This window comes from Euleptes europaea, chromosome 4, assembly GCF_029931775.1.
Source record: "Euleptes europaea isolate rEulEur1 chromosome 4, rEulEur1.hap1, whole genome shotgun sequence".
Lineage (NCBI taxonomy): Eukaryota > Metazoa > Chordata > Lepidosauria > Squamata > Sphaerodactylidae > Euleptes > Euleptes europaea.
Window position 1 is genome coordinate 95700702 of NC_079315.1, and position 25226 is coordinate 95725927.

At 42.7% G+C, this 25226-nt stretch overlaps 1 protein-coding gene across 1 annotated transcript in view; it reads left to right on the top strand.

The window, feature by feature from the left end:
* The window catches only part of ELOVL7 (ELOVL fatty acid elongase 7), a 54794-nt gene that overhangs the window by 21314 nt on the left and 8254 nt on the right, over window positions 1-25226 (top strand). The window contains exons 2-4 of the mRNA XM_056848432.1: window positions 11865-11961; window positions 23026-23216; window positions 25006-25086. Of these exons, the coding sequence (XP_056704410.1) occupies window positions 11898-11961; window positions 23026-23216; window positions 25006-25086 (336 nt within the window). The 5' untranslated portion in view covers window positions 11865-11897. The remainder of the gene's footprint in view (window positions 1-11864; window positions 11962-23025; window positions 23217-25005; window positions 25087-25226) is intronic.

Genomic DNA, 25226 nt, shown 5'->3' on the forward strand with positions numbered 1-25226 from the left:
TCTTGCCAGATCAGGGCAAGATGAAAAAGCTCTGCTCTAATGATGTAACTCCATTGGAAAGGGACACACAATCCCATTCCAGAACCATCAGAGTGGCATTTACACAGCCTGGCAGCAGCTGCCCATATAAACTGGGGAGAGGGGTGCTGGAAGAGGAGGTGGGAGATATGGCCCTTACTCCTCCAAGGGGGTGGTGCTGGGCAGCCAGATGTCACCTTCAGACAGGGTGCCCGGATGGCCTGGGGGCAGTGAGAGGAGCTTTCCAAGGCGCCCGCAAGAGTGTTCTGTTTTTGCACGTTATTTTGGTTTTCCTGAATAGGGGACAGGGTCTCAGTGACTTCAGACCTAGAAATTCCCAAGATCAGTGAAGAAGAAGAGTTGGTTTTTATATGCCGACTTTCTCTACCACTTAAGGAAGAATCAAACCAGTTTACAATCACCTTACTTTCCCCTCTCCACAGCAGACATCCTGTGAGGTAGGTGGGGTTGAGAGAGTGTGACTAGCCCAAGGTCACCCAGCTGGCTTCAAGTATAGGAGTGGGGAAACAAATCCAGTTCACCAGATTAGCCTCTGCCATTCATGTGAAGGAGTAGGGAATCAAACCCAGTTCTCCAGATCAGAGTCCACTGCTCCAAACCACTGTTCGTAACCACTACACCACGCTGGCAATTTTTTAAAAAGCAGTGGTGAACCACTCATTCCAGGAAGCCAGATGGCTGTTCCTCCACGGAGCATCGTCCCCACAGTGAACCCTCCTCACTGTTGGTGGGTTCTCCTAGCCCTGAAGGCGCTGGGCCCAGGGATGGAATAGAGGCGGCAGGAACCTGGCAGAGTCCACCCATTTTGGGTGCCATTTTTCATTAGGGTGGCATTCATGTGTTCATGTGAATTGAGCTCTGACTCATTAAAGCTTATGCTGGGATATCTGTTTTAAGACTTTTAAGATGGCAGTGGACCAATTTTTATTATAATCTTGACTAGTACTTCATCACACTGAGGTAAATGAATATGATAAGACCCAGTTTCAAATCCCCACTTGATCGTGAAGCTCACTGGCTGAATCTTAGGCCAACCAACCAATCTCCACTTAACCTACTTGCCAGGGAGGTTTTGAGGATAAAATGGGGACGGGAGAACGACTGTTGCTGCCTTGAGCTCCTTTGAGGAAGGGGTGGGATAAAAATGTGCATGATTAAAAAAAAATGAATGGGATAGCTAAGTGCATCTCTGTGACTAATCTCAGTTGGGCACATCGCTGTTTGATCTCGCTCTAGTTCAGAATGCGTTTATAGAACCAAAATTGAATTTGAAAATTAGCACGGCTGGAGAGCTAGTATTCCTCTAAAAAAAATCTTATATAGACAAAAGCATGTTTCCCAGGCTAACTTGGCATATTCTAAATGGTCACTCCCCCCACCCAGAACTGATACTCCAAATTCTTTCCTAGCTTGTGCGCATACATCAAACCTTTATATATTGTGTCTATTATGTAAGGGATGTAAAAGTAGGATAAAGAATGGCAAATATCTCTCGTGTGGGCCACTCGAGAATGTTACTTTTTTTTACTTGTCTTGAACAATCACGGTCTTTTATACAGAGTGAAATACTTATGCACCTTCCCTCTGAATTGTCATGAAGTTTCCTTTTGATACACAGGCCAGATGTTAGTTGGTTTGAATAATGTCCTTTTCCTGTGTGGTGTTCTGTGCTCTTGTCATGTCTACACATCAACTTTTCCTCCAAGTACTTCTCTACCGTGTCTTTTCTTGCTTTCTCCATTTCAAAGTAAATGCCAAGAGATGTATATTAATTAGGAATTGAACATCTTGAGGTGTGTTTATAATTTGCCTTTAGGACTGCAACCTGAAGTTTCTTAAATGGTATGTAGGAGTTGAGTTGGAACATCTTGAGGTGTATGTTTATGTTTACCTTGAGGACTGCAAACAATCTAAAGTTTCTTAAGTGGTATGTAGGAGTTGGGTTGGATCAGACCTCTGCATAAAATTAATATAGTCTAGCATTATTTAGATTCAGATGTTTCAGGAAGTTATATCTGCACAGCTCTCACGATAATTTCAGTCAACCTCAGACCCAAAGTGCACCTTCCAACAAGAATTTGGTACATATCTTTGGTGCCCAAGTATTCTGTAACACTGTTAAGCTTATCTACCATGTGTTATAGTTCCTTTCTAAACTGTACGGATACTGTAGGTCTGGTAGCTGGGAATTCCTCAGTATGGGAATTTATTTTTTACTTCATGAAGAGACCTTCCAATTGGGAGTATTATGTGAGATGTTATGTTTGTACCAGCTGACTTTGTTTTTTACCTGAAAATGCCTGGAATGTTTTGAGAAATCTACATCTCTTCCCATTTGCAATGGTAAGTTTTAGCACCATAGCAAGTGTCTTGTTAAGCAGGTACTAACATGGCAGCTCTATTCTTCCACTGGGACAAATGCAGTGCCCCTTGCCGTAGACATTTCCCCAAAATTTCTTTCTAAATTGGATCCCCTTTTAAAAATGTTTATGTGTGACACCCTATTTTAAATTCTAAAAAGCAAACACCAACATTAAGAGGCCCTATATAGGGCTCCCCATCACCACTGGGCCTCTTTATCTTCATCTTTCTGTGCCTGAAGCCCTCTGCCTTTTGGTCTCCTGAAGACTGCTGCTACTCCCTCAACTGTCCTCCTTTTTCCTATGTCTTATCTCCTTTCCCACATTCTTCTCTCTACTTAAGTTCTTAATCCTCAGTCATCCTCCCTGCCAGGAGCAGGCCAAACTGACTTTTCCTCTTTCAGGATTTGCACTCTTTGCCTGATTATTCCTTTGCTCTATTATTTACCCGAAGCAGTTTAGAGTTGGTGAACATCCCATGACATGCCAGCCAGTTTCTTGGGAAGGAGTTCTAGGAATACTTGTGTAAGGTCGGCACACTTATGTAAGGTTGGCACACTAGTAAATTGACCATTCAGATACTCCATTGTGTACATAGTCGTTTACCTTTTAATTTTGTTATGGCTCATTTATCAGTACATACAGGAACAAAGGCTTTTTGCTCCTTGGCTTGGCAGCAGCTGGGGGCAAATCTAGCAGAATAAGAAATCTCCTACTAGCCATCTGCTGTAACCACAGGCATCTCTGAACAGGAACTTTAAGCGTTCACCAGTTGTAAAAAGCCACTTCCTAGAATTACCCATGACTATTTTGTTACACTGTGCCATTGATCTCCAACATGGTACTGCTGGATACACCAATGGGTTTCCGAGTGCCCACTTGATTCTTCAACAGAAAATATTTCCCAAAGCAAAAAGCCTGTCCTGACTCTTCCTCCTCATAGTGAGAGCCAGCATAGTGTAGTGGTTAAGAGCAGTGGTTTGGAGCAGTGGACTCTAATCTGGAGAACAGGATCTGATTCCCCACTCCTCCACATGAGTGGTAGATGCTAATCTGGTGAACCAGGTTTGTTTCCCCATGCCTCCACATTAAGCCAGCTGGGGGACCTTGGGGCTAGTCACAGCTCTGTTAGAGCTCTCTCAGCCCCACCTACCTCACAGGGTGTCTGTTGTGGGGATGGGAAGGGAAGGTGATTGTAAGCCGGTTTGATTCTCCCTTAAGTAGTAGAGAAAGTCGGCGTATAAAAACCAACTCTTCTCCTTCTCCTTCATTGGAGCAGAAGGACATCCATTCAGGGGAACATCCATTTGAAAACAACTGCCTCCATCGTGGGAAGATGCTTGCCTTACAGCCTTGCAATATTTGTGCTTGGCCCCAGCATCCAATGGCAGCCATTTTGTGATTGGTCATTCCTTTCATCAAAGCCTGTGCACTCAACATTCCAAAAGGCTCCACAGACTCATCAAGATTTACCACCTTATAATTCCATGAGACATCTTCTAATCAACCTTAGAATCATAGAGTTGGAAGGGACCACTGGGGTCATCTAGTCCAACCCCCTGCACAATGCAGGAATTTCACAACTACCTCCCCCCCCACACCCCCAGTGACTCCTACTCCATGCCCAGAAGATGCCCAAGATGCCCTCCCTCTCATCATCTGCTTAAGGTCATAGAATCAGCATTGCTGACAGATGGTCATCTAGCCTCTGCTTAAAAACCTCCAGGGAAGGAGCGCTTACCACCTCCCGAGGAAGTCAGTTCCACCGAGGAACCGCTCTGTTAGAAAATTCTTCCTAATGTCTAGATGGAAACTCTTTTGATTTAATTTCAACCCATTGGTTCTGGTCCGACCTTCTGGGGCAACAGAAAACAACTAAGGCCCCTCCTCTATATGACAGCCCTTCAAGTACTTGAAGGTGGTTATCATATCCCCTCTCAGTCTTCTCCTCTTCAGGCTAAACATACCCATCTCCTTCAACCTTTCCTCCTAGGACTTGGTCTCCAGACCCCTCACCGTCTTTGTTGCCCTCCTTTGGACACGTTCCAGCTTGTCTACATCTTTCTGAAATTGCGGTGCCCCAAACTGAACACAATACTCTAGGTGAGGTCTAACCAGAGCAGAGTAAAGTGATATTATCACTTCGCGTGATCTGGACACTATACTTCTGTTGCTGCAGCCCAAGATTGCATTTGTCTTTTTAGCTACCGCATCACACTGCTGACTCATGTTCAATGTTTGGTCTACTAAGTCCCCTAGATCCTTTTCACACCCAGCCTTCCCCAGCAGCTATTTTGCAGAAGAGTGTGTTATAGGATTTCAAAGGGGATACTTAGAGATGTGAAACTATTATGATGAAATAATTTGGCCAGTGTTAATAAGGCAACTGTAAGCAGGAATCTTTCCTCTTGTTTGAGTCCAGTGCTTTGTATTTCTTTAGTTTCTGACTCTTATCTGACAAAGGGAACTTTGACTCACAAAGGCTTATACCCCCAAAAATCTCGTTGGTCTCTAAGGTGCTGCTGGACTCCAATCTGGCTGTTTTACTGCAAGCTAACATGTCTACCCTCTGAATCTTTTCTGACTGTTACCCACACATGTTCTTGCCATAGTTAATCACTTTAGATGTATCTGAGATATCAAGTGGTGGTTGCTGCTTCATGCCTTCGGACTGTTACAATAGCGTTTCATTTTTAAGCATATGATAATGCATGTTCAAAAGAGGTAGTGCTCCGTCAGGAAAAGTAAGGGTGTGGATGAAAATTGATCTGTATTCTAAAACTTCTGAGCACACCCATCTGCCCCCGTTGTTCTGCCGAGGGAGTCTGTGTGGCACCAGGGGAGGGTTTGGCCCACTTCAGTCGGTACAAACGTAGGCTGCCTTCCTCCCACACATAGTACATCTGTGCTTGTGGACCGTTTGAAGAAAAACACTGCAGAGATGAGACCTACAACTACACAGTTAGAGACATTATGGGTTTTCAGACATTAAAAGGCAACAGATATGTGGTAATCTACAATTTAAGGGCCCTTTAATACAATGGTGGGCTGATCTCCTGTTTGAAACATTCCTGGTCTTTATCCTCCTAGGAAAGTATTCAGTTCTTCAAGTACTGGACAACTGTTTGTCTTTTTAATCAGGCACTGATCGCCTTTGCTGTTAACTGTGTTGAACCAGTGGAATGAGCTGAGTGCAGGTGAGAGAAGCTGCCTGTTCTTAACTGGTAGTTTTAAAAGTGGGGCTTTCCTTCAGTTGACCATAGTATGTCTGTGTTTTGTTCTTGCCCCTTAGTAAGGTAGCTGAGGTTGCTTGTAAAAACTCAGAGGAAAATATTAAGTACTGGAAGCTTTCTTGACTTTCACCAGCTTCCCTTGTACACCTTAGTAAAGTTGTTTCTGTTGCCATTGGATATCCAGTTGATTGCTGTTGAACAATAAAGTTGACAAGGGTGAAAGAGCTTTCATAACTATCCTGAGTAGGCTTCCAGTCCTCTTTTGTACAATTCGGCTAGTCAAGAATATTTTCTCAGAGATTCAAGGTAGATTTTTGTAAAAAGTAATAACTCTCCCATACTTGATCCCAGCTTGACAATGATATCCCAAGGTCAGTCTTATCAGGTAGACCTTGCAAAAAGTTCTCGGACTTGGACTTTTGCAGAGAGTAAGTTCCTTGTAAGTTTTATCCAATACCTAAAGGGGGGAAAGTGTCACTGGGGAGGGTGTTCAACAACTAGTGCGTCCCCTGTTGATGGCTACTCATCTAGTTTCCAGACTCAGGAATACTCAGAGCAAGACTTCAAACGACAACATGGCAAAGGCAATCCTGGGGCCTTGAGGGCTTTATAAGTCAAGAACACCGCTTGGAATTGTGTCCAGAGATGGACTAAAAGGCGGTGAAAAGCTTCAAGTGCTAGCAAAATATTTCTGTTTGCCAGGGCCCAGTTAACAATCTAGTCAACATATTCTGAACCAGGGACACTTGTGAATGCTTTTAAAGGGCAGCACCAGATATAACACTCTATAGCAATCACACCTGGGTGTTGCCATGAGTACCAGAGCTAGGAGGCAACATCAGGGGAAGGCCTCTGTACTGTTCATTTGGCCCCCCAGGGTGGCTGCTGTTTGAAACAGGATGTTGAGCTAGCTGGACTACTGGTCGGATGCAGCAGGGCTCTCACTATTGTTATGTTCATGGTACGGATAACTGAAAATACCAGGAAGCTCATTGAAGATGCTCTGTTCCACTTGGGCATCGGTAAACAAGGCCAGGTCTAGTGGCATTCAGAAAAATTGTTTAAGGTTTCAGTTGATGATCCAGTTGACCATGCGGAGTACAATTTTCATGATAAACAAAACCACCTTTAATTAACACCTATGTTACTGGATAGAGCTTATTAAGCTTCATTCAGCCAAATATAGGGTTAGCGCATCCAATGCCATGGATCAGAATGGATATCTGTAGTACTTTGGTACCACAAAAGCCCTGGAGCTTAGCAAAAGTTCTTAATATCACCTTCTAGAATTTTCCCACCGGGCAGGACTGGAACCCCCAGAGAATGGTACCAGAAGATACCATGATAGTATTGAAATCTGCTGAGAAGTCCAGGAGAATGAACAGTCACACACATTCCGTCTTTTATTTTGGTGTAAAGTGACCAAGGTGGATTTAGCAGCAATAGGTCAGAAGCCAGATTAGTTTTAGATAATCCATTTCACCCAGCAGTGTCTGGAGCTGGTTCACCAACAGTGTAAGCAACAAAGCTCCTTGGACTTCTCCTTTCTGTCAATGAGGTTTTCACTCCTCTTCAGCATTATTATTGTTGTTGTTAGTCAACATTGGTGGTTCTCTTCCAAGATATGAATCTCTAGGATTGTCTCTAAAGGCCTTTTCAGCCTAAATGAAGGGTTATTCTTTTCTAGTCTTCCAACTGGATAGTAGTAGGAAGTGGCACTTACTGATTTTATCTTGAGCCTATTTTAATATCTTAAGAAGTTTTTTTTTATTTAGTTGTGTATTTTAATCTGTTGGCTGTTTCCAAGCCCATTGAGTGGAAAAGTGGCCTATAAATCTAAATGAATACACAGATGAGTAAAGATAGCACAAATGGCTGACTGCATCTTTTGAAACACCCTGACAGATTTCAATATCTGGGACTTACCTTAGCATTAGTAGCAAGAAGGGCCTGTAGAAATATTGGGTAATTGTACTGTGTTCAAGGTGGCAACTAAGTCAGATTAATGTGGGTGACCTTTATTTGCTAAATGGTCTGATGATAAATCAGCCTCTTGCTGGGGTTTGTTTAGCCTGGAAGGCCTGTGGTAACAGTGCCAATTTCTTCTCTGGGAAGACAGCCAATAATTTGGGCAAATGAAATGGCTGAAAAGTTGCATCAGTGGCTACTAGCCATAATGTCTAAATGGGAGCATCCACCTCCAGAGGCAGTTAACCTTTGAATACCAGTGTTAGGAAGCAGTGTCAAGGGGAGGCCTTGACCAATAGGCCCTTTTTGTTGACTCTCCAAGACAGCTAATTGGCCACTGTGAGAAACAGGATATTGGATTAGATAGACTACTGGTTTGATCCAGCAGTCTGTTCTTATGGTACTCCATATGAAGCAGAACTCTTAACTGCTCAAGTGCTGTGCTGGATGGCACTGCAGAGAGGTCATGGTTGCACTAAGCAGTTCTTCTTTATTGCTGTTACCACCACAGCACAGGGCCAATTTTGTTGGACTAATCTTATGTTTTCTCTACAAACTTAATCTGTTTCACTGGATGCTTGTGAGGATTAAGAGTTGTAAGTGGAGGGATGATAATGTGTGTTCTTAGTGTGTATGTTTTTAGTGCAGCTTTCTTACCGTGTCTTAATATTACATGTATTAACGCTTGTAGCTTATTCAGATGTTTACACCGTATGATTTCTAGCAATCTTGTAGACCCCCTGCTCTTCTAAGATGCAAAGCTATTCAGAAACTATTGCACACTTGTGCATATAGCTGATATTTGTGTATACCTTCTTCAATGAATCTAAGCGCTCTGCTGTGTGAGACATAGAGGTCCATTTAGTCCAGCGTTCAGCTTCCAACAGTGGCCAACCAGATGCTTCTGAGAATCTTGCATGCTGATCACAAACAACCCTCCCCTACTGGGTGTCCCCAGCACCTGCCACTCCTCTGTTTCTGAATATGTAGAACTATTGGGCACTGATAAACTGTCCGGTTACCAAGACAACTTCATAGAAATGTGTCCCTCCCATAAGGTTTGAAAAGCCATTCAGGCCTAGAAAACATCACATGAACACACGAAGCTGCCTTATACTGAATCAGACCCTTGGTCCATCAAAGTCAGTATCATCTACTCAGACCAGCAGCTGCTCTCCAGGGTCTCAGACAGAGGTCTTTGACATCACCTACCTGCCTAGTCCTTTTAACTGGAGATGCCGGGGATTGAACCTGGGACCTTCTGCATGCCAAGCAGATGCTCTACCACTGAGCCGCAGCCCCTCCCAGTAATGTACCTGATGCTTATGAATGCATAACAGCAGTTTTCATGGACACCAGCAAAGGGAATTGAAGCCAGTCAGCAGTAGTGATGATCTGTATTTTTTTTGGTAGAACATAGCCATGAACAACTTGAGCCTGGAACTACTTTGCTTACTAATTTGCTAAAGGGGCTCCATTGCTGTGGTGACAACCTCTCATATGGTGACAACCCATAGAGCTCTTTTAAATGAGTGTTAATTTACAAAATAAGATACTTGAGCTGATGTTTGCTCACTGTGGCTCAGTGGTAGAGCATCTGCTTGGCATGCAGGAGGTCTCAGGTTCAATCCCTGGCATCTCTAGTTAAAGGGACCAGGCAAGTAGGTGACGTGAAAGACCTCTGCCTGAGACCCTGGAGAGCCACTACCGGTCTGAGTAGACAATACTGACTTTGATGGACCAAGGGTCTGATTCGGTGTAAGGCAGCTTCATGTGTGTTCTCTAACAGATCCGTTGCAATAACTCAGCTCGAAAACAAGTGCAAAGTTAAGAACTGTGGATTTGCACATATTCTATGCTTTACAAAAAGATGGTTGAATGGAAAAACTATTGAATGAATGCAAACTTGTACACAACAGTTGTGTGCTCTTCAGTGGCTTCTTTTATCCTTAAGTAGTACTATTATTTGTTCAAATCTCACATACACAGAAACTGGTGATGAGAACAGTCTCTTATCCTAACTAGTCTGATTTACAAGTGAATTTAGGTCTTATGTGATGACTTCATTAAATAGCAAAATTGTTCATCACGTATACTTCAATTTGTTTTCCTGTCACTCAAGGCTGAGGAGATATCTGCTGTGCCCCTCTGCCAAGGGAGCTGAGCATGTTATATTTTTACCCAAATGCTTGGCCTGATTCTCAGTATGTAAGGGAAGTTGGCTGGCTTGCGCGTATATTTATTGTTCCAAAGAAGCAGCATGACTTGAGGGCTTGCATGTAGAAAGAGATGCTAGTAAAAACTTGCTTGGAAACTCATTGGCAGCTTTTGCAATATGGGTTTGGCTAAGAGGATCTTTCACAATGCTGTTACATCTGCATTTCAATGGGACCAGTCCTGCCAAACTCACTGGAGGAAAAGGCTGGCTGTGGTGCCAGGCTGCTGGGTCAGTGACTTGAAGAGTTTTCCCTGAACCTGCACTTGAATTCCACCCAGTAGGTAACTTTCCAAATGTAGGGAGGTGTTGTCACGGGTGTTTTTAAACAATCAGTGTTCTATGTTCATTCTAGGAGTGATGTATGCTCATCACATGATCCAAGTATGTGCTCACTGCATGCATCGAGTTGGCCATTGTTCAGAAATGAAGGAGAAAGAGAGCTTGGTGTTCACATAAACACCGCCTGGTGTAGTGAGAGGACTGGGGAGAGGGGGAGAGGATCAATGCCATGAGTTTTGCTTGCATTAACAGTTGAGTTTCTTGCTTGACCAACATGGCTAGGGCAGCTCAACCCAGGTGTACTCAAGCCCCACTCTTGACACTGAAAGATAGATTCGTACATTATCAAGGTGGCCAACCTTCAGGTACTAGCTGGAGATCTTCTATTACAACACATCTCCAGCTGATAGAGATCCGTTTCCCTGGAGAAAATGGCCACTTTGGCTATTGGACTCTATGGCGTTGAAGTCCCTCCCCTCCACAAACCCCACCCTCTTCAGGCCCCACCCCAAAAATCTCCAGGTATTGTCAGGCCTTTGCTGGTAGCAGGAGTAAAGGCTCTTGACATGAGTAGGCCAGTTTCTGGCTACACGTCAAGTTCTTGGTTCTCATGCCTGTAAACTCTGTGTACAGTTTCGCTCGTCCTGTTTTCCACAGCTGCGCTCTAATGTTTAGTCTTCCTTCCTGGGAATCGCTTATCTCGGGGATGCTTTGCCATGTTTACCTTCACAGCCTGTAGTGCTTTTAAACATGTAACCTGCCTATGTTTCGCCATTACCAGCCTCACCTGCCTGTAGGCAGTCAGTCCTTTAAGCTGTCTTTTTGCTCCTAATAAAGTATTACTGCTTCAGAGCTACCTGCCTGGATGAGTTTGCTTAAGGGATGCTAGGGATGGACACCTGATCCCGACAGGTATTTCCCAACCCGGAGCTGGCAACCCTATATATTATCCTGGTGGTGTGGCAAATTCCTGGGAAGTACAATTAATGAAGTATTAATTGAGTGGGCTGACTAACCTTTCTAGGAATCTGTGCAGTAATTAGGGACAGTAATTAGGGATAGATGCACTGTGCGCTATAGGAACAAATGCACAGTTGAGCTTGCATATGGCTTACTCTTGCACCATGGCTTGTGGCCAGAAGTAATGAGAACTGAGAACTGGGATGAACATTTAGAGAATGAATAAGACATTGAGTGCGAGCTTATACTTCATTTCGATGCTTTTAACTGACTTCCTGCTTATGAAATGCATGTGTTATACTTTGTCTCGATGCTTTATTGAACCAGCTTCCTGTTTATGAAATGCATTTATTATGTGTGCATTGTTAGAAGAGTATATACACTGTAAACTGCTGAGAAACCGATTAAGTCTGAAACCTGTCTTGTTGTTTATAGCTTCAGGAGATAGAAACGGAATGCATGTGCTCAAACAACGGAGGAGTTTCCTGTGTCCATAATACTGTGGAATTTGTGTGGTGTAAATGCTGTTAGGTTATAAGATTGGTTACCACTTAATGAGAAGGTGTGATCCTGAAAACACTCTCTGAGAAGCAGCTTCTGCTGCAGTCAACAGGGCTCGCTTTGCGGTAACAAGAAGTTACAATTAAGGTGTATGCGGAAATAAAAGTGGTGTAATGTGGCTACATCGCGCGATTAGGGTGCTAATGGTAGCTTCCCACTCTCGCATCTTTCTCATCATCTCCCTAAAAATAACACGACCTTTTCCTGCACAGATACTAAATATTTATCCCATTCTTTTTTCACCAGGAGAAATCGTGAACCCACCTTACCTCCGTGAAAATGGCTTTAGGCAATCTTACGTCGAAGGCTGTGTCACTTTACGATGAATGGATTAAAAATGCGGGTGAGTTTTGATCCTGATATTATTATTTATTTATGTATTATTTCCATTTGTTACCCTGCTCTTCCCGGCCAAAGCCAGGCTCAGAGCGGCTTACAGAATATGATATTCATGACGACTATGTAAAATTGAAAGAAACAATGTACTCATTTATTTTAGTATATGTTGATCACTCCTTTCTTTAGTTGAAGGCAACTTACAGGTTCTCTGGTCTTCTGTCTATTTGTTTTACTTATTTATTTTTATGTCCTGCCCTCACTCCCTGGCTGAGGCCCGGCTCAGGGTGGCTCACAGCATATAATAATGCAATAAAACAGTATAAAATACAATAAAATTTCAACAACTACCTAATAATAAGTAAACTAAACAATTAAAACATCAGATGGTGCTAGGGTTGCCAACCTCCAGGTAGTAGCTGGAGATCTGCTATTACAACTGATCTCCAGCCGTTAGAGATCAGTTCCCCTGGAGAAAATGGTCGCTTTGGCAATTGAGCTCTATGGCATTGAAGCCCCTCCCCATCCCAAACCTCTCACTCCTCAGGCTCTGCCCCAAAAACCACCCGCCGGTAGTGAAGAGGGACATGACAACCCTAGATGGTGCTCATAGGAGCATAGGTATCGCTGCGGAGCCTGCAGCAACCAGGGCCCCATAGATTCAGTACACAAAAGGAGGGGGGGATAGGTAGGGAGACCAACTTAGATGACAAAACCGTAGCTTTCCTCAACCATAGGCCTGGTGAAATAATTCCATCTTGTGGGCCCTGCGCAATTGTTTGAGATCCCGCAGGGCCCTGTTTCAGTGGAAAGGGAGTTCCGCCAGGCTGGAGCCAGGGCCAAAAAGGCCCTGGACAGCCAGACACTCTTCAGAGAACAAACAACGGGAGAACAAGCACACTTGCTTTACACTGGACCCAGAGATCTAAACTTATGATATGAGTGGTGTAATGTTATTTATTCAGACAAAGTATGTTCTGCTTCTCCCCAGAACTGCTCATGACAAACCAAAATTACAAGCAATACAACAATAAAACAATACAACAATAAAAGTAAACATAAAATCATCAATACTGAAACCAGCAATAAACCGGCAAAGCAAGCCTGCTAGCAATATAAAAGCAATATTCGGCAGCCTAAAATAGTATCCCTAGAACAGCCCGCAGGCTAGAAGCAGGACTTTAAAACTGTAACTTTACTGGTAATGTACATTTAGGTAATGTAAGAATAAGTACTATGAACAGGGTCCAAAAAACCTTTCAGTACATGGCTGATATGATCAATGTATCCATCAGATGACAATAATCCTGTGAGGTAGGTTAAAAGTCATCCAGTACATTTCATGGCAAGTAGGGATTTGACTCTCCAGACCTTTACTAGCACTCTAACTTGTACACCACATTCGTTATTTGTATGGTGTGACTTAGGCCCCTTTCAAACTATCCTTATTATCTGGTTGAACAGTGGGTTGCTAATGGATTTTTTGTGTCAATTCAGACAACCATTTATGCTCCTAGTTCTAGTGGATTTTTTTTACCTGTTCAGCCAAAGCTGCTTGCATACCGTCAGCATTGCAGGGCTCTGCCGCTTTTTAAGAAAACTGCTTTCTCTCGTCTTCACTTTCTTCCTTGCACTTCTGAATCGCAGAAGTATGCTGTTTGAACTGTCTGGACTCCTGTTACTTTCGTGCCTTTTTTTTTGGTGGCACATTCTTTTCTGGCTTTTTTTAAAAAAACGTTCTAAGATGAGCACTATAGCACCATAGCAATTCAATGCATCCCAATGCTGGTGATATAGCACTAAATTGCTATATCGCCACCATTTGGATGTATTGGATTGCTATGGTGCTATAGTGCTCATCTTAGAACAGATGTGTTTTTTTTAAGCCAGAAAAGAATGCGCTACCAAAAAAGGCGGGAAAACTATAGCGTCGCTGTTTGAACTGGCCAGAGCTCTTTAGATACGGTTCTTATTGACATCAGCTGTATGAACGCCCATCTCTGTATCGCTTTACACAGAAACAGGCCAACAACAGATGACATCCGGTTTAGAACAGAACTCTGAAAGGGGCCTTAGATTCATTCAGTCTGATCAGACAGAGATGTGGGAACAGTCTTAAATGGTTAGTTTTTTCATTTAAGGAGGCACTAACATTTCATGAGAAGAACCAACAGTCAGGTGATAATAGAGGGCGGTTATGACATCAGATGAACAACAGATTGTGCGAGATATTCACATGATGCACCAGTAACAATGTGTCTGAAAATAAATAATGTAAAATGAAATTCTTACCGAAACTCATATGAAATATAGGGAAGTATGTGGGCAAATGAAATTGGGTAACATCTGTGCCCTCTCGGGTGTAGCTGGGTGTTGCTAGCATTATAATATTACTACCCAGGAAGGTTATAAAGATTATCAGGGAACATAAATAGTAAAAGTCAAGGCGTCCAATAACTGTTATGGCTGTTCATATTTATGGGTCTTACCAAATACAAACTGTTTTGTAGTACGTTTGGGACTTGTAAGAGTTTTACATATGCCAAAACAGCTAGATCATCTATGGATATTTGAAATACACTCTTAAATGTTAAATAACTTATAGTTGTCTAAAAAAAAATCAAGTATCAAGCATTAAGGATTTATTTGAGATTCTAAAATAGAACCGGTTTCCCAGGAACTTCAGGTACATCCCCAGACCCCAGCTGGATAATAAGGGCTAGAATATTGGTTACTACCAAGAGATGAGGTTCAGGATGCAGTTGGAACTGGCCTTGATTACCATTTTCAATTTAATGTTACTTTAATGTTCTCCCACTATTTGTGATACTGTAAAAGCATTTCTAACAGGTATGTTTGTCAAGAAATAAGGTTAAAAAAAGCATTTCAGCAAAAACAGGAGTCAAATCATTTATGTTCTCCCTAAATCTGTGAAAGACCAGGGAATTTAGAAGTATAAATAGATATTCAAAGAGTACATAAACTGGAGTATTTCAAATTTTACAAAACATTTTGAATTTGATAATAAGACGTCTATACAACGGAAGAATAATTTTATTTTGGTCTTTTCTATAGGTAATTCTTGGGTAATTTTTTAGTACCTGTCATATGCCAATTTAATATATTTTAGCGAAAATTATACAGATCAGAACAACCCATTATTGAATTTCTATCAAAGATAGGTATTCCTCAAGTTATAAGATTTTTTTTAAAAAATTGTTTCAATAAAGATTGCTTTACTTCAAAATAAATTGAGCGTGGTATTAGAAAAAAGCAATACAGCTTCAGGCCTAGATGGACTCAGTGCAGAATTTTAAGACTATCTTTTTGAATGATGAACTAGTTCATTATTACACAGTGGTATTCCTTGAGGAAATGGTTCTATCAACCATTTATGCATGGCTCTTGCTAGATCTAGCTCAATTGGGAGGTAGAAGCAAATTTCAGGCCTTGGCATAGGTTTCTTGTGTTGCTTGATAAGTGTCTACTGTAACAGTTTATCCCAAATTCTCCTTTTATTTATATTCCCATGTAGACCTGTAATATTATAAAATTCAAACAATGATTAATGAAACGGTGAGCTTATTCCTGACCCCTAGGATCCGAATGGGCTTAGGAGGCGACCAGCCCCCTACACTGGTGTAGTGCCCATGGACGCTGGCTCGGCCTCCCGCCGGCATCCTGCTGGCGCAAGTGCTTGCGCCGGTGTCCTGGGAGGGGTTCCCAGGGCATTCCAGGGGGCGGGGCTGCTGGTAGGCTGCCTCCTAACCCCTTCCAGCCTGGGAACACCCCCCCTCTGAAACAGCGTTGCTGCGCCGGGTTTTTCCTGGCACAGCATTGCTGTTCTCTATGGGGGGAAATGCCCCATTTTTGAATTTTTACATTTAAAAAGGCTTTTTTTTTAGCTTTTCGGTGGCCGTAGAACCTATTTGGAGGTGCCTCGGCTACACTGTCCCTGGCTGCCGCAAAGCTCAGGAATGAGCTGTTATTTAGAAGAACAAATTCTTCAGCATTGCTGATAAATTAAATAGCTTTATAAAAGGAAATGGCTGGATGGTGGTTGTTCACAAAATTAAGATTTACTATTGGGCTACTAGGTTAGAACCATAAAGGGATTCATATTCTCTTGGGAATGGCTTAAATACAATGGAATCCTTCATAGGACAAGAACTTGGAAGACAAGTGTAAAAGAAAAACATGATTTAGTGTAGATGCCACCTTGGCAGTTTAGCAGAAACTTAAAGTCAATTTTGAGCCATCATTTTCATTGACTTGAATATTCATTGACTTGAATATTCATTGACTTGAATATTCTATAATGAAAAAATATTAAGTGTAAATTTTAAAGAGAAACACAGTTTTTAGAAAATTTGGTAGTGAATAAAATTTAAAAAACTAGTCTGATACATCTATAAATACCATTTCCTCAAACGAAAAAGTTAACTGCCTTTTGAAAGAACTATGTTAACATGGCTACAATTTGAGAATTGTGGCTGCCTCAAAAATGATGTTTGTACAGTGTTAAGAAGAGCTAAGTTAGATCAGACCGGTTCATCTATCATCCTCTTTCCAACAGCAGGCTGCCCAAAGAATCAAGGCCTTCCTTCACCATTACCAGCTAGCGATAAGTTTTCATATATACACTGCCTTTGAACATAGGTCAGTTTAACCATCAGACATGAATGCTGTGTAACCTTTTTTTCTAAGCTAAAGAGGCCATACTTACAATGAATTCCATATATTACTTAGACATTATATGAAAAAAAAATCTTCTTTTCCTTGTTGTGAATCTCCTGCTGATCAGTGCCGTTGGGCAATAGAGTGTTGGTGTTACGCAAGAAGTGGTAATTGGACTAGATTGTAGGGCTCAGTCTAAGGTGGATGAAATTGTAGAGGCTAAATGGGAGGGACCTCAGCCAAAGACATGAACAAAATGCCTCTGGGGTGACACTACATTCTTCCAAAGCATTTATTCAAAGCTGATAAATTGCTTCCTGTTCATTGTAAATTTGAAAGTGTCCATGTTAAAGGCTTGAAGAAAAGAGTGTGTGTAGGGCACACTATTCTTACGCTTTAAAATGCTACAGAGTTGAAGGTTTCGGGTTCCTTTATGCAATGATCTAGCTGTGTAGAGGAATCATGGAACTTTGACTTATCATAGGGAATACTTGGGTGTTCTTTCTAGACGAGATTTTGTAAGGGCTTTACACTGCTCACTAGGTGAAACCACAAACCTTGCTTATTCAAGAATTATCATTTGTTAAAAGCCAAAGCTTGAAAAATTGATGGTGTACTTTGCTTACCAAAATGGCTGTTTGCATGCATACCCAATCACTTTCTCCTCCAACACTTGTGAAGTGATGTTGTCCTGCTCTTGATACAGTGTAGAGATGAGACAGAGGCTGATGAGAGCACATATTACGGTACTCATGATTTTCAACCCTTCCATTATACAGGGGTGGAATGACCATTGACTTAATGCTCCTGCTCTTCAAAAGAATCGTGACAATGGACTTCTCTAGCATTCAAGGAGAAGGTTCTGCCCTAGCCTTCTTGCTGACATCCTGGTTTTCTTCATGCAGGGAACTTTTTACACAGGAGAAGCATCTGATCAAGTAGTATTCATCATCTGTATTTGTAAGAGGTAGAGCTAGGTTGTATGGCTTTTTTTTTTTTTTTTGCATACGTAGATCATCTCTAAGGCTGGCAAAATCTGTTTGCACAAAAATGAATGTTGAAGGAAATGGCTTCATCAATTTGAAAAGGGGAGTTTTTTCAGCTATGGGAAATAGCTTGGCAAACGGTCAAGTCATAATGGGAGTGGGAGAGGAGAAAGTGGAGAGGGAAACAAAGCGGTCTGCTATCTTGGACTTGATTCTCACCAACAGAGAAGAACTGGTTGATGAGGTGAATGTAGAGTCCACCCTGGGTAGTAGTGACTATGTAATTTTGAAATTTACAATCTTGAGGAAGGGAAAAGCTGGTCGTAGTCAGACATAAAGGTTGATCTTTAGGAAAGCAAATTTTAACAAAATTAAAGTTATTCTGGGTAGAATCCCATGGTCAGAAATGCTTAAGGAGAATGGAGCTCAAGAGGCATGGGAGTTTCTTAAAAGCAAAATATTGAAGGCACAATCACAAACAGTTCCTATGTGAAGGAGAAATGGGAGGAGCCTAAAGAAGCCAGGGTAGCTCCATAAACAGTTTTCTAAAGATTTGAGAAATAAAAAAGACTCATTTATGAAGTGCTAGGAGGGCCTTATTACCATGGATGAATATAAACAAATAACCAATGATTGTAGGAAGAGTATTAAAAATTTAATGCTCAGTATGAGCTTAGGCTAGCGAGAAATGCGAAACAACAAAAAATGGTTCTTTTGCTATGTTCAGAGTAAGAAAAAGGACATGGTAGGCCCATTGCAGGGACAGGAAAGTGAAACTGTAACAGATGATGAAGGGAGGGCAAAATTCCTTCTGAATCCCTACTTTTCCTACTGAATTCCTTCTGAATTCCTACTTTTTCTCAGTCTTCTCATGCAAGGGAAATGGTGCTCAACATGGTAAAAACAGAACAGATGATGAGGGAAGGGAGTTTGCAGTACACAAACTCCTAGTTTCTTTAAATGAAACTAAGTCCTCAGGGCCAAATGAATTGCAGAAGTTGCACATGTAATTTCTGAGCCTCTGTCCATTATTTTTGAGAATTCTTGAGAACAGGTGAGGTGCCAGAAGATTGGAGGTGGGCAAACGTCCTCATCTTCAAGAAAGGGAAAAAGGAGGATCTGGGCAACTACCGACCCATCCGCTTGACATCTATATCTGGACAAATAGAACAAATCATCAGTCAGTCCTTGAGCATTTAGAAAGGATGGCTGTGATTACTAAGAGCCACCACGGGTTTCTCAAGAATAAGTCATGTCAGACTAATCTTGTTTCCTTTTTTGAGAAAATTACTACCTTGATGGATCAGGGGAATGCTGTGAACATAGTTTATCTTGATTTCAATAAGGCTTTTGATAAGGTTCCACATAATATTCTTGTTGACAAGTTGGTAAATTGTGGTTTAGATCCTATTACTGTTAGGTGGTTGACAGATTGCACTCAAAGAATGCTTGCTAATGGTTCCTCATCCTCTTGGAGAGGAGTGCCTAGTCGAGTGCCTCAAGGATCTGTCCTGGGCCCTGTGTTGTTCAACATCTTTATAAACTATTTGGATGAAGGAATAGAGGGGGTGCTTATTAAATTTGCAGATTACTAAATTGGGACGGGTAGCAAATATGGTAGAAGACAGAGCCAGGATATAGGATGATCTTGACAGGCTGGAGAACTGGGCTAAAACTAATAAAATGAATTTCAATGGAGATAAATGTAAAGTTCTGCATTTAGGTAGGAAAAATCAAATGCATAATTATAGGCTGGAGGAGACTCGTTCTCGCAGTAGTGCGTGCAAAAAGGATGCAATTTTGGGCTGTACCAATAGAAGCATAGTGTCCAGATCATGCAACATGATGGTATCGCTTTATTCTGCTCTGGTTAGTCCTCACCTAGAGTACTGTGTTCAGTTTTGGGAACCACAATTCAAGAAGGATATAGACAAGCTGGAACGTGTCCAGAGGAGGGCAACAAAGATGGTGAGGGGTCTGGAGATCAAGTCCTATGAGGAAAGATTGAAGGAACTTGGTATGTTTAGCCTGGAGAGAAGACTGAGGGGTGATATGATAACCATCTTCAAGTACTTGAAGGGCTGTCATATAGAGGATGGTGCGGAGTTGTTTTCTGTTGCCCCAGAAGGTTTTCTGTTGCTCCAGAACCAACTGGTTGAAATTAAATCAAAGGAGTTTTTGGCTAAATGTTAGGAAGAACTTTCTGACAGAGTGGTTCCTCAGTGGAACAGGCTTCCTTAGGAGGTGGTGGCCACCCTCCGAAGCAGCCATTTTCTCCAGGGGAACTGATCTCTGTAATCTGGGGATGAGCTGTAATTCCAGGGGATCCCCAGGTCCCATGTGGAGGCTGGCATCCCTAGTTGTTTGTGTTACTTCCACTAGGAATCGGTGTAGCATGTTAAACAGTACCAGCTCAGAAAGAGGCACGTTTTCACATTGATCTAATGGTGCTCCAGGTAGGGGTAATAGGAAGAATTTTGATGGAGAGAGAAATGATTGGAGCGACCATCCTTGTTTGGTCCAAAAGTGAAAGGCTTGGGTTTTTGCTCCTATTGGGAAGTTGTGAAACCTAGTTTGAACAGTTACTATGATTACAGATAAAACAGTTTAAAAAAATGTGCAACTGTATCATAGTATATTCCATGATAGCACTTTCTCTATGTCATTGGGGAATCCACACATTGGTGTTTATCACTCTAACTTCAACAGTGCATAGTGAATTGGAAGTGTAACTTGGCCCTTTCAGGTCAGGTGTTACAAGCAAAGCCTTTACCACTGACTTGCCTTGTGGTGTTAGAAGCACAATGCTTTCTGATTGAGGAATCTGTACAAGGATCCGTGTAAACAAACACAGGCAACCTCCCATAAGAACCTGGGAAATTTATTGAACAGTATTTACAAGATGTATTTTTGATGAAAAGGCAGAATTGGAGGGAAAACCCCACAACACACATATATGTACACAAGGGTCTTTCAGAGAGAGAGAGCTTAGTTTAGAGGTTACTCAAGTTGTCTTCAACTTAGATGTTTCCCAAGTTAGGTTTCTTTAGTTCAGGGGTGGGGAACCTTTTTCCTGCCAAGGGCCATTTGCACATTCATGACATCATTCAGGGGCCACACCAGGTGTAGATCTCCCAGTGGGGGGGAGAGGCTAGGGTTGCCAGGTCTCCAGCCACCACCTGGAGGTTGGAAATCCCAGGGGAGGCCACACAGAGAAGGCCTGCAAGGCGCCCCCGCTCCCCCCTCCCAGGTGGGAGGGCAGCCAGAGGTGGGCCTGAGCAAACGAGGCACCGGGGGCGCAGCCCACAGTCGATTGGCAAGGGAGGAACGGAGGAAGGAAAACAGAGAAAGAGGAAAAGGGAGGGGGGAGAAAGTGAGAAAGAAATGGAAAGAGGGGGAGAAAGGAAGAAAAGGATGGCGGGAAAGAAAGAAAAGGATGGAGGGAGACAAAGAAAGAGACAGAAAGAGAGGGAGAGAAAGGAGAAAGAGTGGCAGAAAAAGAGGAAGAAAAGAGAGAAAAGCCTTCCCCCCCCACACCCGCACACGCTGGCCCCATGCGACCGGGCCCCAGTCTCCATACCCTCCCCCCCAGAGTCCACAAAAGCCCACCCCCCAAAGCCCGATCGGCTCCTGCATGCATGCTCTGCCACCGGGGGCCACTGGCCTCTTCCCCCCCCCTCGCTGCTCAACAGCCGACAGGCAGCGAGATGGGCTCACAATGTGCCGCGGCGTTCCTGCATGCTGCGGCTGTAGGGGGCAGACTTGGAAGCGTCCCTCCCCCTCCCCTCTTCTCTCGCCAACCAACAGCCGACAGTCAGCGAGAGGAGGTCCAAAGGGCGCCACAGCACCCCTGTAAGCTGCGCCCCCAGGAACACCCTCGGGGAGGGCCGACCTGCTCCCCCCCCTCCGCGGCAGGGCCCCAGAGCTCCCGAGGGCCACAAAAAATGTCCTCGGGGGCCGCATACGGCCCCCGGGCCTGAGGTTCCCCATCCCTGCTTTAGTTCTTAGTTTTCAAGCTTAGTTCTGTCCCTCAGAACTGAGCTTGAATTTTTATCCAAGGCTGTTTTCCCACTGGCCCCTCTCCTAAGCCAGCTATGTAGGTGGCTATTGCTGACAGAGATTTTTCTGGTTGCCTCATACTTGGGTACACTTGCTAAGCATGCTTGTGTGTGTGCATGTATTTTGGATGACAAGCTAAATCCCTCTGAAGCTCAATCATTTAATGATCACTAACACTGATATGGTTTTAACTGCAGATGTTTTGATTTACTTGTTTCTAGGTATCTTCAGGTTACCATAGTTATTTTTAACTGACTTTAAATTGTGTTGAACTGTGTTTGTAAACTGCCTAGAAGGTGATTGTGGTAGGGGGGAAAAATTAGAAGCAAAACGCATTTAGCTTTCCTCCCCCAAGAGTGATGTAATAAACTTTGCATTCAGAGTATTCATACAAATGCCATTTGCAGCGTGACGCACAAAGCAAGTTCTGCTGCTGTTCTGTGAATTGGGCAACCCTGCAATTTTCACTGGATTTAATAGGGTGTGGCGTGATTAAAAGGGTGTGGTCTAGGGAGAAGGCTGAGGATGATACAGTACAAACACTAGCCAAATCCCACTTTGATGGATTAACCCATTTATGTGTACAAAGGACACAAACTGTGATTCAAGAACGCCGGAAGTCTTGGACAACAAGTTGAAGAGTGGGTGAAAAGGGTGGCAATATTAAGTATTAAGGTGGGCTAGAAAACCCTGTTTAAGGAGTTCTCTCAATTTGTTTCCACCTGCAACTGATGAATAACTTTGTTTTTCTCACCTTTAGTTTTGAAAGGTTTGTGTGGAAATCTCTGCCTTCATATATTCATTTGGTTCCTCTCTTGCTCTTTGTTTTTTTCACCATCTTGTTTTTGGTACTGTTATCGTTATTATTATTGTCTTTATTTATAGCTCACCTTTCTCACTGAGACTCCAGGTGGTTTACAAAATGAGGAACATAATTCAGTGAAAAGCAAGGGGGGGCTCCAGTAAACAATGCAGTAGGGCTAGCATTACAGAACCGGAAAACAATTTGTGAATCCTGTGATCTGGGTGATATTAAGATAGCCTAGAAAACATGTCTATTTGTTACAGACCATCAATAGTTTACATTGCGTTGAGATTACAGATATTTCAGATTACTTATTATTGCTCTTAGTTTATTTTGACTGTTTTTATTGGTTATGGCCGGGTGTCCTTTATTAGATATTAGATTTAATTAGTGCTGAAAAGTTGACTATAAATTCTATAAGTGAATGCACCTGTGCTTTTAGTGAAAGTACTTATTAAAACATGCAGCCCGTTTTAGGGGAAAATACATTTGAGAGTTGAGAACTGGTAAACACTAAGATGAGCTTTCCCTCTCTCTCTTCTAGATCCGCGAGTTGAAGGCTACCCACTCATGGCTTCACCTTTTCCACAGACAATTATTATTGTAGCCTATATATATTTTGTCACTAATTTGGGACCGAAGTTCATGGAGAACAGGAAGCCTTTTGAACTGAGACAACTCATGGTTGCCTACAACTTTGGTGTAGTGGCTCTTTCGATTTATCTGACATATGAAGTAAGTACTGTATGGGAGTAGATGGGTGATTATTTAGTTCACCTGACTGGCAGAACTGACCTTTCTTGCAGAGGTTGGAATTGGGGTGTGTGTGTCTGCGTGCTGAATCGCAGGACCTCATAGCTCAGCTTCAGAGATGGGAATGATAGTGCACCCTTTCCACCTGGCTGAGCCACTTAAGGAGAAAGGAGCCCATTCCATGCTTGGGAAAGCAGCTAAAAGGACAAAAACTTTACCTTCCAGCTCCTTCATGCTCATGCTGTGACAGCAAATGTCTTACTGGGACTGCAGTGTTTTTTTAACAATAAAATAACCAGCCCTTTTCATTTAAACAAAAAAAAAAAAAGGTTTCCTTTGCAGCCCTGTGAGAAATAGTCTGTATAAACAGAGGCTTTAATTTTACTGGTGGTGCTTCCTGCTGCCACTCCCCCCCCACACACACTATGGGTTTGATCCAGAGTACATTTTCTGCTAATGGAAAAGTAGGTGTGATTTCTGCCAATTCCCTCTTCCTGCTGTAGACCCCGTGCGACCCTCATGCCCATTTTGGGGAAATCAGTGGGCTGCAGCAGGAAGGGGAGAGGCAGGGGTGTCCTGTTCTTTTGCTGGAAACTGGGCCTGGATCCAACCCAGTATGACTAACTGGGGTTGAATCCTGCAGGCCGATATGTTCACTTCACCCTATGTTGTTAGGAGCGGGGTGTGAGCACCCTAGACCCTCCTGCGAACCTCTCCTGGGAGAAATCCTGGGCTGTGAAGTATCACCACCACTGTGTCTACTTCTGATACATAGAGGTGTTTACCTGTGGAGTTGGCACATGAGAGTCCCACAGCTAGTTTGGACGATGCCCCATATCAGAACAAAATTGAACGACTGCTCAGCACGGCTGAAAGTTTTTGCTTGTAAAATGTTCTTAATGCTAATCATCCATTCAGAAGTAATAGTGAGCCAATAAAAGTCTGTTTCTGCCTTTCATTGGAGCTTTACATAGTTCTGCCAAATTGGCAGCATATCTACTAAAGGAGTTCACCTGAAACCTCTATGAGCTAGAGTGCAAATTTTGTAATTAAGCTAGTGCTGCTGGGCTTATTTATGTCTTAATTGGCCTGTGAAAATGCTCAGAGGTGAATGGGATGGTTTCCACTTGCATTTTTTATAAGATAGATTTGATAAGAGTTTTAGCAGTATTTTTCAAAGGCTTGATTTCTGTTGGATGGTGCGCGCGCGCTCGAAGTGGGGGCACATCACAAAGACCTACATATGTCACTTCTGTAATGTTATATTGTTGGCCTTGTTGAAGTATATGTCTTCTGGTTTATAAGTCGCTATGTGAATATGTCTACAAGCTTTAATAGCCCACAAAACGTTTAATTGGTTGCCTCCCTGAACATACCTGTGTTAATAATTTTGTGCTATAGACAGCCTGTAGGAAGTAAGACCATTTCCACTTCTAGTGTATATGAGATTCCCTGCCTAATTGAACAGTGACAATCTTTGCTTGTCACTTGTGGGATTGCTTTTTGCCAGCCTGTCTCTGCAGAAATGTGAATAAAACTCCATCTAGAAAAACTCATTTTCTTCAACATCCCCCCCCTTTGGGATTTTTCACCCTGTACCTCAAGTGTTCTCACCTTACTTGCCTTGAACCTCACTTACTACTACTACTACTACTACTGGATTACCTGTTATGGGGAGACACAACATGTGCCAATCTGCACAGTGCATCATACTACTGTACAATGCTCATTCTAACATAATGCAAACCGAAATATCTTCCTCTTCGTGCAGTTTCTCATGTCTGGCTGGGCCACAGGCTATTCATTTCGTTGTGACATCGTTGATTACTCTTCGTCACCTATGGCTTTAAGGGTAAGTATTGTAACAGAATTGCTGTGCTCCATTAGGATCCCAGAATATTTTTTACTGGTTTACCACCAAAACAGCAAGGAGCTGCAAATGAGTGGATATGTGCCTGTAATAATAATAAAAAAGACTGACCATGAGCTCCA